This window comes from Hemitrygon akajei, chromosome 10, assembly GCF_048418815.1.
Source record: "Hemitrygon akajei chromosome 10, sHemAka1.3, whole genome shotgun sequence".
In the NCBI taxonomy this organism is placed as follows: domain Eukaryota; kingdom Metazoa; phylum Chordata; class Chondrichthyes; order Myliobatiformes; family Dasyatidae; genus Hemitrygon; species Hemitrygon akajei.
The window spans coordinates 4,060,234-4,074,830 of record NC_133133.1 but is presented as its reverse complement, the minus strand read 5'-3'; the positions used below and the strand labels follow the sequence as shown (position 1 = coordinate 4,074,830).

The 14,597-nt window shown below is 42.8% G+C and overlaps 1 protein-coding gene across 1 annotated transcript in view; it reads right to left on the bottom strand.

The window, feature by feature from the left end:
- Positions 1-14,597, bottom strand: part of LOC140734152 (tripeptidyl-peptidase 2-like) — a 209,655-nt gene that overhangs the window by 52,518 nt on the left and 142,540 nt on the right. Inside the window, exon 21 of the mRNA XM_073057757.1 lies at positions 8,231-8,368. Coding sequence (XP_072913858.1) covers positions 8,231-8,368 — 138 coding nt within the window. The remainder of the gene's footprint in view (positions 1-8,230; positions 8,369-14,597) is intronic.

The following is a 14,597-nucleotide window of genomic DNA, read 5'->3' as shown; positions in this document are numbered from 1 at the left end:
TGGGGCACTTCTCTGTTTTCGTGGATGTCTGCGTTGAAAAAGAATTTCAGGATGTATATTGTATACATTTCTCTGACATTAAATGTAGCTATTGAAACCTACTGAATTTACCTGGTCCATTTCCGTCACCTCCCTCCCCTTGATATCTCTGTCTCTATCATTGGAGATAGCTTACCTTTTTTTTTGTGTGCCATACTCTGCCAGAGCCTCGGCGACCACTTTTTCAAGTGGTTGTCTTTGGAGGAAAGATACATCCCCACGTCCTGCTCACAGCGCAGTTTTTTTTTTACGAGGCTGAGTTGCGAGCTTGACACTCAACCCAACACAGATGGAAAGAGTGTCCGGGAGTGGGTCGACTGGATTTGAACTCAGGAACCTTCTCTCCGGAGTCAGCACTGATGTCAATGCGCCACCAGCTGGCCCATAGCTTATCTACTGATGTCTATAACAAAGAGGAACCCATCTCTAGTAGGATAGCAGGAGGATGAAGTGAGGGCAGACTGTATTACTTTGTGTAATGTGTGAGAGTTATATGTACTGCGTTGAACACCTTGGTCTGGAGGAACATTGTTTCATTTGTGGAATACCTGTAAACGGTTGAATAACTTGAACTAATAATTAAGAAAACATGGACTTAAAACCTACCATGAACATTCAATTTTTTTTTAAAGTTTCTGATTTTTTCCCCCCAAACCAATTAAAACTCTGGTGCAAGTAAGTGACTTTGAACTTGTAGCTTGGCACAGAGCACAGATGGTTGACTGATTCTATTTATAGACTTTCACAATCTGTACTCTATGTGACTCTGAAAAATGCTGGAAATCTGGAATAGAATGCAATGCTGAAAATACTTATCAGGTCAATATGCAACTGTGGACAGGAAAAAAAAACAGGCTTAACAGTTCAGGTTAGTCATCAAAACATTTCTATAAGAATGAACTAAGGGAAGGTCAACAATTCCTGACAAAAGAGGCCTTCTGATCCTGATAAGGAGCTCTCTAGTCTAATCTCATCTTCCAGCACTACATTTATGGACCTGTATATGCTGGTTTTTCAATTACACCACCTGTACTTGAATGTAATCAGGACTTGGTAGCCTCTAGCACAGATTCAGGCCGTCCATTCCAGACGCTAACCTTCCCTGGGTAGAGAGAAGAAAATTCTCATTTCCCTCATTCGGCATCAATGATCATCCAGCAACGCCTCAAGAAAAGGCAGCGTCCATCATTAAGGACCCCCATTACCCAGAGCATGCCCTTTTTGCATTGTTACCACCACAGAGGTGGTACTGGAGCCTGAAGACACACACTCAACATTTTAGGAACAGCTTCTTTCCTCCCCACCATCAGATTTCTGAATGGACATTGAACCCAAGAACATTATTTCAGTATTATTTTCCTCTCTTTTTGAAGAACTTATCTTTTTATATGTACTTACTGTAATTTATAGTTTTTATTATGTATTACAATGTACTGCTGCAAAATGCAGAACAACAGATTTCACAACATATGCTAGTGATATTAAACATGATTCGACTCCTTCAATGAATTACTCTTATTCAGTGCTCCTCCATTTTGATCGCTCAGGTAAAGGAAACAGTGCTTTCCTATTGATCTGTCCAGGACTCTCAATTGTACATATCTCAAGTACCACTCCACTCCTGTCAATGTTTGTGTCCTCAGGAAACAACTTCATCACTCGTCCAATATTGAAGTCGAAATCATTAATAGGCAAGGGACAGTGAAATATATAATACATTTCAGTGTACTGAGTCAGGACCAAAGTCTATTGTGTTTGTATCAAGGAGGTTGTGCTGTGAGCAGCCCACAAGTGACCATAAGACCGTAAAACATAGGAATCAGTGCATTGAGTCTGCTCCGTCATTCCATCATGGCTGAACACAGATCCCACTCAACCCTATTCACTTGCCTTCTCACCATATCCTTTGATGTTATGACTGATTAGGAAACTATCAACTTCTGCCATTTCTTCGGCAGTTTGAACAGGGCACAACTGCACAAGCACGTGAAGGTCGGCCTGTGAGACAGCAGGAGAGTTTAAGAAGCAAGCAGATTGAGAGGGGGAAGGTAATTTCTTCGGCAGTTTGAACAGGGCACAACTGTGCAAGCTCGTGAAGGTCAGCCTGTGAGATAACGGGTGAGTTTAAAATCGAGCAGATTAGCAGAGTGTGCGTCAGGGGAGCGGGTGACAGAGTAGGAAGGCTTTGGCTCAAGCGGCTTCAGTGAGCAGAGGCTGAGGAGAAGCTTGCTCCCAGTGAGGTAAGGCTGGGTAAGCTCCTTTAATTCATTTAATTAGCTTTGAAGTAGGTAATGGAGGCAGCAGTTAGGGCAGTCGAGTGCTCTGTTTGCAGTATGTGGGAAGTCATTGCGAGCACTATTGTCCCTGATGACTACACCTGTAAAAGGTGCATCCAGCTGCAGCTCTTGACAAACCGAGTTAGGGAACTGGAGCTGGATGAACTTCGGATCATTCGTGAGGCAGAGAAATAGACAGGAGTTTCAGGGAGATAGTCATCCCTAAGAGTCAGGAGACAGGCAGCTGGGTGACTGTCAGGAGAGGAAAGGGGAATAGACAGCAAGAGCAGACCACTCCCCTGTGGCCGTTCCCATCAACAATAAGTATACCGTTTTGGGGATACCATTGGTGGGAACAACCTACGAGGGACAAGTTGCAGTGGTCACGTCTCTGGCACTGAGACTGGACCCTCAGCTCAGAAGGGAAGGAGGGAAAAGAGGAGAGCAGTAGTGTTAGGGTATTCGATAGTTTGGCGGACAGATAAGAGGCTCTGTGGGAGAGATCGAGAATCTCGGATGGTCTGTTGCCTCCCTGGTGTCAGGGTCCACAATATCTCAGATCGAGTTCTCTATTCTCAAGAGGGAGTGTGAGCAGCCAGATGTCGTGGTCCATGTAGGGACCAATGATGTGGATAGGAAGAAGGAGGATGTCCTGCAAAGAGAGTTTAGGGAGTTAGGTGCAAAGTTGAAGGACAGGACCTCCAGGGTTGCAATCTCAGGATTGCTACCCATGCCACATGCTAGTGAGGCTAGAAATAGGAAGATAATGCAGCTAAATACATGGCTAGGGAGTTGGTGCAGGAGGGAGGGCTTCATGTTTCTGGACAATTGGGCTTTGTTCCAGGGAAGGTGGGACCTGTTCCAACGGGACGGGTTGCACCTGAACTGGAGGGGGACTAACATCCTTGCTGGAAGGTTTGCTAATGCTGCTCCGGGGGGTTTAAATTACAAACCCTATTTCCAGAAAAGTTGGGATATTTTCCAAAATGCAATAAAAACAAAAATCTGTGACATGTTAATTCACGTGAACCTTTATTTAACTGACAAAAGTACAAAGATTTTCAATAGTTTTACTGACCAACTTAATTGTATTTTGTAAATATACACAAATTTAGAATTTGATGGCTGCAACACACTCAACAAAAGTTGGGCATTTAGAGAATCATGGTCTGATCAGGGACAGTCAGCATGGCTTTGTGAAGGGCAGATTGTGTCTAACAAGCCTGAAAGAGCTCTTTGAGGAGTTGACCAGGCATATAGATGAGGGTAGTGCAGTGGATGTGATCTACATGGGTTTTAGTAAGGCATCTGATAAGGTTCCACACGGTAGGCTTATTCAGAAAGTCAGAAGGCATGGGATCCAGGGAAGTTTGGCCAGGTGGATTCAGTGACAAAGGGTCTTGGCCCGAAACGTCAACAGTGCTTCTCACTATAGATGCTGCCTGGCCTGCTGCGTTCCACCAGCATTTTGTGTGCGTTGCTTAAATTTCCAGCATCAGCAGATTTCCTCGTGTTTGCCTTTTGGATTCAGAATTGGCTTGCCTGCAGAAGGCAGAGGGTCGTGGTGGAGGGAGTACATTCAGACTGGAGGGTTGTGACTAGTAGTGTCCCAGAAAGATCTGTTCTGGGATCTCTACTTTTTGTGATTTTTATTAATGACCTGGATGTGGGGGTAGAAGGGTGGGTTGGCAAGTTTGCAGACAACACAAAGGTTGGTGGTGTTGTAGACAGTGTAGAAGATTGTCGAAGATTGAAGAGAGACATTGACAGGATACAGAAGTGGGCTGAGAAGTGGCAGATGGAGTTCAACCCGGAGAAGGGTGAGGTGGTACATTTTGGAAGGATGAACTCCAAGGCAGAGTACAAAGTAAATGGCAAGATACTTGGTAGTGTGGAGGGGCAGAGGGATCTGGGGGGTACATGTCCACAGATCCCTGAAAGTTGCCTCACAGGTAGATAAGGTAGTTAAGATACCTCCATCAGAGAAAACATCCTCCCCACATCCACCCCATCTAGTTCTTTCAACGTTATGACTTGTGGCGAGGGCTGCATACCATCACAGACTTCAAAACCAAACGCTGTGGTGCCACCAACATCATGGCCTCTCTCCCAGATGAGCTCAATCGCTTTTATGCTCGGTTCGATGTTACTAACTCTGAGTCTCCGAGGAAAGCCACCACTACAACCTGCAAAAATAGATAGGGTGGACAGCCAGTGCCTCTTCCCCAGGGCACCACTGCTCAATACAAGAGGACATGGCTTTAAGGTAAGGGGAGGGAAGTTCAAGGGAGATAATAGAGGAAGGCCTGAGTTGACGTCATCATCATCATCATCGTTATATGGGAGGCAGGGTTTAAGGGTCAGCACAACATTGTGGGCCAAAGGGCCTGTACTTGCTGTACTATTCTATGTTCTTAACCTGGTCATCTTAGAGGCCAAGGTATGCAGATGTTTCCAACAAGTGGACAGTCGCAAGGCTGTGGGACCGGATAGCATTCCCTGTCGCATACTCAGGATGTGCGCAGCACAACTGTCAGGTGTGTTTACTGATATTTTTAATCTTTCCCTTTCCCAGTGTAGAGTTCCCTCCTGCTTCAAATGATCCGCCATTATCCCTGTGCCATGATTCAGGACTTGTACAAGGTTTCATTGGAGACCCAAGTCATCCCAATCACAATCTATTCCAGCTGCTACCATCCAGAAAATGATACCACAGCATAAAAGCCAGGACCAACAAGCTCCAGGACAGCTTCTTCCACCAGGCCATCAGACTGATGAACTCACGCTGATTTGAGTGTATTCTATATTACATTGACTGTTCTATTTATTATAAATGAGCTAGATAGGTATCTTATGGATAGGGGAATCAAGAGATATGGGGACAAGGCAGGAACCAGGTATTGATAGTAGACCAAACACGAGGAAATCTGCAGATGCTGGAAATTCAAATAACAACACACACAAAATGCTGGTTGAACACAGCAGGCTAGGCAGCTTCTCCCTATTGATAGTAGATGATCAGCCATGATCTCAGAATGGCGGTGCAGGCTCGAAGGGCCGAATGGTCTACTTCTGCACCTATTGCCTATAAATTATATGATTGCATATTGCACATTTAGATGGAGATGTAATGTAAAGATTTTTACTCCTCATGTACGTGAAGGATATAAGAAACAAAGTCAATGCAATTCAATTCAATTCATATAAACCCTTCATTCCCAGAATAATCCTTGTGAACCTCCTCTGGACTCTCTCCAATGACCACACCTCCTTTCTGAAATATGAGGTCCAAAACTGTTGAGAATATTCCAAGTGTGGCCTGACTAGTGTCTTATAAGTGCCTTATCTCCTTGCTTTTATATTTTTTTCCCCTGAAACAATGGCATTTGCCTTTTTTACCATAGACTCAACCTGTAAATAAACCTTCTGGTAGTCTCACACAAGGACTCCTAAGTCCCTCTGCACCTCTGACACTTTAAGCTTCTCCCCATTTAGATAATAGTCCACACTATTGTTTTTGCACTATTGGAAATTCATTATCACGCATTTCCCAAAGCTGTATTCCATTCTGCTACTTTTTTGCCCATTCTTCCAATTTGTCGAAGTCCTGCTGCAATCACATTGCTTCCTCAATACTACCTACCCCTTCACCTATATTCATATCATCTGCAAACTTTGCCACAAAGCCACGAGTTCCATTATCCAAATCATTGATAAACAATGTGAAAAATAGTGGTCTCAATACTAACCCCTGTAGAATACCACTAGTCACTGGCAGCCAACTAGTAAAGGCCCCCTTTATTCCCACTTGCTGCCTTCAGCCTGTCAGCCACTCCTCTATCGATGTCAGCATCTTTTCTGTAATGCCATGAGATTTTATCTTGTTAAGCAGCCTCATGTGTGACACCTTATCAAATGCCTTCTGAAAATCCAAGTAAATGACATCTACTGCCTCCTCTTTGTCCCCTCTGCTCGTTACTCCCTCAAAGAACTCTAACAGATTTGTCACGCAAGATTTCCCTTTACAGAAACTATGCTGACTTTGACTTATTTTATCATAAGTCTCCAAGTACCCTGAGGAAAGTCCATCTCCCACTCCCCATCCTCATCACATTCTACAGGGGTTGTATTGAGAGCATCCTGAGCAGTTGCATCACTGCCTGGTTCGGAAATTGCACCATCTCGGATTACAAGACCCTGCAGCAGATACTGAGGTTAGCTGAGAAGATCATTGGGGTCTCTCTTCCCGCCATCACGGACATTTACACTACACGCTGCATCCACAAAGCAAAGAGCATTATGAAGGACCCCATGCACCCCTCATACAATCTCTTCTCCCTCCTGCCATCTGGGAAAAGGCACCAAAGCATTCGGGCTCTCACGACCAGACTATGTAACAGTTTCTTCCCCCCAAGCTATCAGACTCCTCAATACCCAGCGCCTGGCCTGATACCTTGCCCTATTGTCCTGATTATTATTTATTGTAATGCCTGCACCCTTTTGTGCACTTTATGCAGTCCTGGGTAGGTCTGTAGTCTAGTGTAGTTGTCGTGTGTTTTTTTTTCTCTGCGTTTTTTTTTCACATAGTTCAGTCTAGTTTTTGTAATGTGTCATGTAACACCATGGTCCTGAAAAACGTTGTCTCATTTTTACAATGTACTGTACCAGCAGTTATGGTTGAAATGACAATAAAAGTGACTTCAAGATGTACAAAAAAGCTGGATGAACTCAGCAGGTCGGGCAGCATCTGTTGAAAGAAGCAGTCAATGTTGACTGAGTCCTGATGAAGGGTCTTGACCTGTAACGTTGGCTGCTTCTTTCAACGGATGCTGCCCGACCTGCTTTCATCCGGCTTTTTTGTACGTCTTGATTTGACCACAGCATCTGCAGTGTACTTTGTGTTTAATAAAAGTGACTTGACTTGAAATCTCATGCTTAGCAATAGACTCCCAATACTTTCTCAACCACTGAGGTTGGGTTAACTAGTCTATAATTTCCTTTCTTTTGCCTTCCTCCCTTCTTAAAGAGTGGTGAGACATTTCCAATATTCCAGTGCTCTGGAATCATGCCAGAATCAAGTGATTCTTTAAAGATTTTGACCAATGCATCCATTATTTCTTCAGCAACCTCTCTCAGGACTCTGGGATGTAGTCCATCTGGTCCAGGTGACTTATCCACCTTAAGACCTTGGAGTTTGCCGAGCACTTTTTCCTGTATAATCACCATTTTTCTGGCACCAACATAGTCTGCTCATAACTCACAATCCCTAACCCACACAGCTTTGGAACGTGGGAGGAAACTAGAGCACCTGGAAGCAACACAGGTTGCTGGCACTGTAAAAGTGAGATACTAACTGCTATGTTAAAGCAAGGTGGTGGGAGGAAGTAGAGTTTTAAAGAAATGTGGAAACAGGTTGTAATCAGTTCAAATAACACCTTACTGAATAGTTAGAGGAATCACAGGTCAGCGGCCTATACCTGCTCCTAATTCCCCTGACAATCAAGGTCTCACTTAAAACTGTAAGACCACGAGACATAGGAGCCTAATTAGGGTATTTGGCCCATCAAGTTTGCTTTGACATTTCATCATGGCTGATTTATTTTCCTTCTCCATCCTAGTTTCCTGCCTTCTCTCCATAACCTTTGTGCCTGGATTAATCAAAAACCTATCAAACTCCACTTATAAATATACCATTGACTTGGCCTCCACAGCATCTGTGGCAATGAATTCCACAGATTCACCACCCTCTGGCTAAAGTGATTCTTCTCAGTGATTGCTAATGCTTCGAGCTGTACTCTTCCTATCAAATCAATGCAGAGACGACATTATTCTGTCATAAATTCCACTCTTACCCTCTCAGGATAAGCACTGGATCAACACAGATGGCATTATTGCATGGTAAACTCAGCTCTTACCCTGTCAGGATACGCATCGCCCGATCCCATCAATCTCTTGTTCTGATCAAACAGCATCCACAGCTGACTGTCGTACTCGGACTCGTACAGCAGGTCGGAGAGGAGAGGGCAGCTGGGGATCACCTCACTGCACTTTGCCTGGAATAACAACGCACAGGGAAAACCAATGATCAAAGTTCATCCTCTTGAACCTGCTCTGGCAGGGTATGCAGGATAAGTGCACTGACCTTTCCCAGGTCCCAACTACACTCATTCAGCACATATATAAGAATAAGCTTCATTTGTCACATGTACATTGAAATATACAGTGACATGTGACATTTTTGCATCAATTACCAACACTATCCAAGGACGTGCTGGGGGTGTTCAAAGTTTAAGGTAAATCTATTATCAAAGTACATACATGTCAACATATAAAACCGTGAGATTCATTTTCTTGTGGGCATTCACAGCAAATCCAAGATATGGCACAATCAACTTCATTTTTCTTTGTTTTTTCATTTGTTCTCATTGTTCAAATGCAGATTGATTAATCATATGTACATCAAACATGCGTTAACAATCAGCACATCATAAGGAAGTGCCGGAGGCAGCCAGCAAGCACCATCACACATTCTAGCAGTAATATAGCATGTCCACAATATTCAGCAGAACACAAATAGGCACAAGAGCAAAACATGCCCTTCCCATGCACTCACCTATACTGTGCTTAAGAGTGAATAATTTTTAAATAGCATCAGTTGCACGTGCTTATATTCAAAAAGCAGTGATTTTCGTGTATGATAGTTGGCGAGAAATGAGAAAAGCCTTACTTTTTTCCCAGAAATGGTCGTGAGTGAAAATGAAACGGATTCACAAGTTAGGAACTATAAAGAATTTGAAGGTATCAACAATCATCTTGAATGTTACAATGAAAACGAAGATTTGAGAATGCAATCATTGAAAGCATTGTATGAAGGCAGTCCATTATCTGCACTAGGTGTCTGCACTGATTATGTTCATTTACAGCCAATCAAAAGACCACAGCAGCATACATGGAATGAATTCCCCCTTTGATAACTATTAGGAACTAATACACAGTTTTAGAGTACTATAGTAGTATTGTTAGTGTTATAATTTGTTCAATATTTCAGTTAAATACATAAATTGTTACTCAGCTAAACAGCAGTTTGTCTTTTTTATACTTTTCTTTTTTACTATTTCCATGAAACTTCAATTCATTGGGGCAACCACTTAATTGGGCCAAAATGTACTGGTCCCAATGAAAAGAGGAGGGTGGTAGTGATAGGGGAATCAATAGTTAGAAGAACAGGCAGGAGATTCTATGGACATGAATGGGATACCCGGATGGTTTGTTGCCTCCCAAGGTGCCAGGATCAGGGACATCTCAGATCGCGTCCACAGCATTTTGGAAGGGGAGGGAGAACAGTCAAATGTCTTGGTACATATTGGTATCAATCACATAGGAAGGAAAAGCAAAGAGGTCCTGAAGAGAGAATTTTGACCTCCAGGGTAATAAAATCTGGACTGCTACCAGAAAAAAAACAGAAAAACTGTATATTAAAAAAAGTGAGGTAGTGTCCAAAGATTCAATTAGGAATTGGATGGTAGAGCGGACGAAGCTGCTCCTGAATCATTGAGTGTGTACCTCCTACCTGATGGTAACAGTGAGAAAAGGGCATGACCTGGGTGCTGGAGGTCCTTAATAATGGACGCTGCCTTTCTGAGACACCGCTCCCTGAAGATGTCCTGGATACTTTGTAGGCTAGTACCCAAGATGGAGCTGACTAGATTTAAATCCTCTGCAGCTTCTTTCAGTCCTGTGCAGTAGCCCCCAACCCTACCAGACAGTGATGCAACCTGTCAGAATGCTCTCCACGGTACTTCTATAGAAGTTTTTGAGTGTATTTGTTGACATGCTAAATCTCTTCAAATTCCTAATGAAGTACAGCCGCTGTCTTACTGGGATGTGGACTAAAGATTACAATGGGAAGTAGAAAAGGGATGTCAAAAGGGCAATGTTATGGCAGTTGGGAAATTTTAACATGCAGGTAGATAGGAAAAATCAGGTTGGAAATGGATCAAGGAATGAATTTGCTGAATGCTTACAAGATGGCTTTTTAGAGTGGTTTTCATTGAGCCAATTTTGGGGTCAGCTATACTGGATTGTGTGTTATGTAATGAACCAGAGGCGATTAGGGAGCTTAAGGTAAAGGAACCCTTAGGAGGCAGTGACAACAATATGATTAAGTTCAACTTGAAATTTGATAGGGAGAAGGTAAAGCTGATGTGGTGGAGGCGGAGCAGAATGATGATGGTGCTAAACAGCGACTCCTTTGCTTACATCTTCAGAAACAGTTCTATTTCCATCTTTAATATCTTTACTTTTCCCTTTCAGGGTTCTTTTGAAGACCCTGACCTGGAGTTACACAATGACTGTGGTTGTTTGCAGGAATGGGCCCTGCTCTTGGGGTTTCATAACCGACTATTGTTGTTCGGCACAGCAAGGGTTCAGCCTAAGAGTCCAGCTTGGCATTGGAGGCCTAGGATCTCGGGGCTTTTGAGACGGCGGATCGAAGGTCAGTGTCACGGCAGGAGACCCGTGTGTCATCAGGGAAGTCGGAACATCTACGGCTGTGTGCCCAGATCTTTGGGCACAGAGCGCGATAAAATAAGCGACGTAATGGACTTTTAACATCATAAACTAGCAAGTTGCTTGTTATGTTTCCCCGCTCGCTGTGAAAACAGAAACACCTCTTTCTCTCTTATTAGGGTGAGATAGAGAGAGCCTGTGGTATTTTGAATACCGGGTGCAACGCGAAGTCTTCGGGGTAAATACAAATCTATGTCTTTGCTGCTGCTTCGCTCACGCTTTAGTGATCGGTGGTGGATGCCGATGCTTTTTTTTTGCTGTTGGGGGGGAGGGGGCATTGCTGCTTGCTGCTGGGGGAGACTTTGGGGTTCTAACATCTAACTGTCATTCATTCTTTGAGGAACTCCTCTGTTTTCGTGGATGGTTGTGAAAAAAAGCATTTCAAGATGTATATTGTATACATTTCTCAGACATTAAATGTACCTTTGAAACCTTTGAAAGCAGTATTTCAGTGGAGTAAAGGAAATTAAAATGGTATGAGAGAGGAGTTGGCCAAAGTAAATTGGAAGGAAATGCTGGAAGGAATGACAACAGAGCAGCAATGGCTTGAGTTCCTGAGAAAAATGAGTTAGGTGCAGGATAAAAACAAAGAAATACTCAAATGGCAAAATAGTACAACCATAGCTGAAAAGGAAAGCCAAAGCTGATGTTAAAAACAAAAGAGAGAATAAAACAAAGCAAAAATTAGCAGGAACATAGACAAATTGGAAGCTATTAAAAACCTACAGAAAGTAACTGAAAGAATTATTAGAAGGGAAAAGATGAAATATGAAAGCAAGCTAGAAAATAATATCAAAGTGGAGAGAAAAAGCTTTTTCAAGTTTATAAAAAATAAAAGAGAGATGAGAGTGGATATAAGACTGCTAGAAAATGAGGCCTGGGAAATAATAACGGGTGACAAGGAGATGACAGACAAATTAAATAACTGTTTTGCATCAGTCTTCCCTGTGGAAATCAATAGCAGTGAAGTGTTGAAGGGTGTGAAGGAAGAGAAGTGAGTGTAGTTACTATTACAAGGGAGAAGCTGAAAAAGACATAAGGATCCATAAGTCACCCGGACCAGAAGAACTGCACTCTAGGGTTCTGGAAGAGGCAGTAGTAGAGATTGTGGAGGCATTAGTATTGATCTTTCAAAATCATTGGACTGTTGCATGGTTCTGGCGCAATGGAAATTTGCAAATGTCACTCCAGTCTTTAAGAAAGGAGGGAGGCAGCAGAAAGGAAGTTACAGACCAGTTAGCCTGACCTCAGTGGTTGGGAAGATTTTGGAGTCAATTAAGGATGAGGTTATGGAGTACTTGGTGACACAGGATAAGATAGGACAAAGTCAGCATGGTTTTCCTGAAGGGAAAATCTTGCCTGACGAATCTGTTGGAACTCTTTGAGGAGAGTTCAAGTAGGATAGATAAAGGGGATGCAGTGGATGTTGTGTACGTATTTGGACTTTCAGAAGGCCTTTGACAAGCTGCCACACATGAGGATGCTTACAAGTCAAGAGCCCATGGCATTACATGAAAGTTACTATCACAGTTAGAACACTTGCTGATTGGTAGGAGACAATAAGTGGGAATAAGAGGATCCTTTTTTGGTTGGCTGCCAGTGACTAGTGGTGTAACACAGGGATCAGTGTTGGGATCGTTTCTTTTTATGCTGTATATCAATGACTTAGATGATGGAATAGATGGCTTTGTTGCCAAGTTTGCAAATGATACAAAGACTAGTGGAGGGACCAGGTAGTGTTGAGGAAACAGGAAGAGTGCAGAAGGACTCAGAAAGATTAAGAGAATGGGCATGGAAGTGACAAATAAAATACAATGGTAGAAAATGTATGAACATGCACTTCGGTAGAAGAAATAAAGGTGCAAACTATTTTCTAAATGGGAGAAAATCCAAATATCTGAGATAGAAAGATTAATTACAAGTTGAGTTTGTGATGAAGAAGGGAAATACAATGTTAGTATTCATTTCTAGAGGCTGAGAATATACAGCAGTGATGTGATGCCGACATTCATAAGGCATCGGTGACAACTCATCTTGAGTATAATGAACAGTTTTGGGCTCCTCATCTAAGAAAAGATATGCTGGCATTGGAAAGGGTCCAGAAGAGGTTCATGAGGATGATTCTGGGAATGAAAGGGTTATCATATGAGGAACATTTGATGGCTATGGGCCTGTACTCACTGGAATTTATAAGGATGGGGGGCGGGAATCTCATTGAAACCTTTTGACTGTTGAAAGGCCTAGACAGAGTAGATGCAGAAAAGATGTTGCCCGTGGTAGGGGAGTTTAGGACAAGAGTGCACAGCCTCAGGATAGAGGGGCATCTATTTAAAACAGAGATGTGCAGACAATTCTTTAGCCAGAGGTTGGTGAATTTGTTACCACATTTATGGCAGAGATTGAAAAGTTTTTGATTGGCCACAGTATTAAAGGTTACAGGGAGAAGGCCAGGGAGTGGTGCTGAGGAGGGGAAAAATGGATCAGCCATGCTTGAATGGCGGAGCAGACTCGATAGGCCAAATGGCCCATTTCTGCTCCTATGTCTTATGGTCTTATTAACTAGAATCCACTGTGCTAATTTTAGATAGATAGATAGATAGATAGATACTTTATTCATCCCCCATGGGGAAATTCAACTTTTTTTCCAATGTCCCATACATAATTTTGATTATGTTACTTATATATTACTTTTTTAATAAAATATATACAATATCCATTTACTATATACTTTCCTTGTGAATTTTGTGCCTCTGATAATGCTGCAAGTAGGGCTTTTACTGCAGCTATGCATACATGTATATGCACGTGACGATAAACATGACTATATCAAATGAACTTCCTCATAAGACATAGGAACAGAATTAGGCCATTTGCCCCATCGAGTCTGCTCCACCATTCCATCATGGCTGATCCTTTAGTCCCCTCCTCAGACACACTCCCCAGCTTTTCCCCCATAACCTTTGATGCTGTGTCCAATCAAAAACCTATCAAGCTCTGCCTTAAGTACACCCAATGATCTGGCCTCCACAGCTGACTGTAGTAATAAATTCCACAGATTTATCACCCTCTGGCTAAAGACATTTCTCCGCATCTCTATTTTAAATGGATGCCCTTCTATCCTGAGGTTGTGCTCTCTTGTCCTAGACTCTCCCATCATGGGAAACATCCTTTCCACATCTACTCAGTCTAGCCTTTCAACTGTCAAAAAGTTTCAATGAGAACCCACCCCCATCCTTCTAAATTCCAGCAAGTACAGATCCAGAGCTATCAAATGCTCCTCATATGATAACTCTTGGAATCATCCTTGTGAACCTCCTCTGGACCCTCTCCAATGCCAACACAACTTTTCTTAGATGAGCAGCCCAAAACTGTTCACAATACTCAAGGTGAGGCCTCACCAGTGCCTTATAAATCCTCAGCATAACATCCTTGTTCTTGTATTGTAGAGCTCTTGAAATGAATGCTAACAGTGCATTTGCCTTCCTCATCACTAACTCAACCTGCAAGTTAACCTTTTGGGTATTCTGCACAAGGACTCCCAAGTCCCTTTGCATCTCAGATTTTTGGATTTTCTCCCTGTTTATTTCTACTACCAAAAGTGCATGACCATGCATTTTCCAACATTGTATTTCATTTGCCACTTTCTTGCCCATTCTCCTAATCTGTCTAAGTCCTACTGCAGCTTTTCCTCAACACTACCTGGCCCTCCACCAA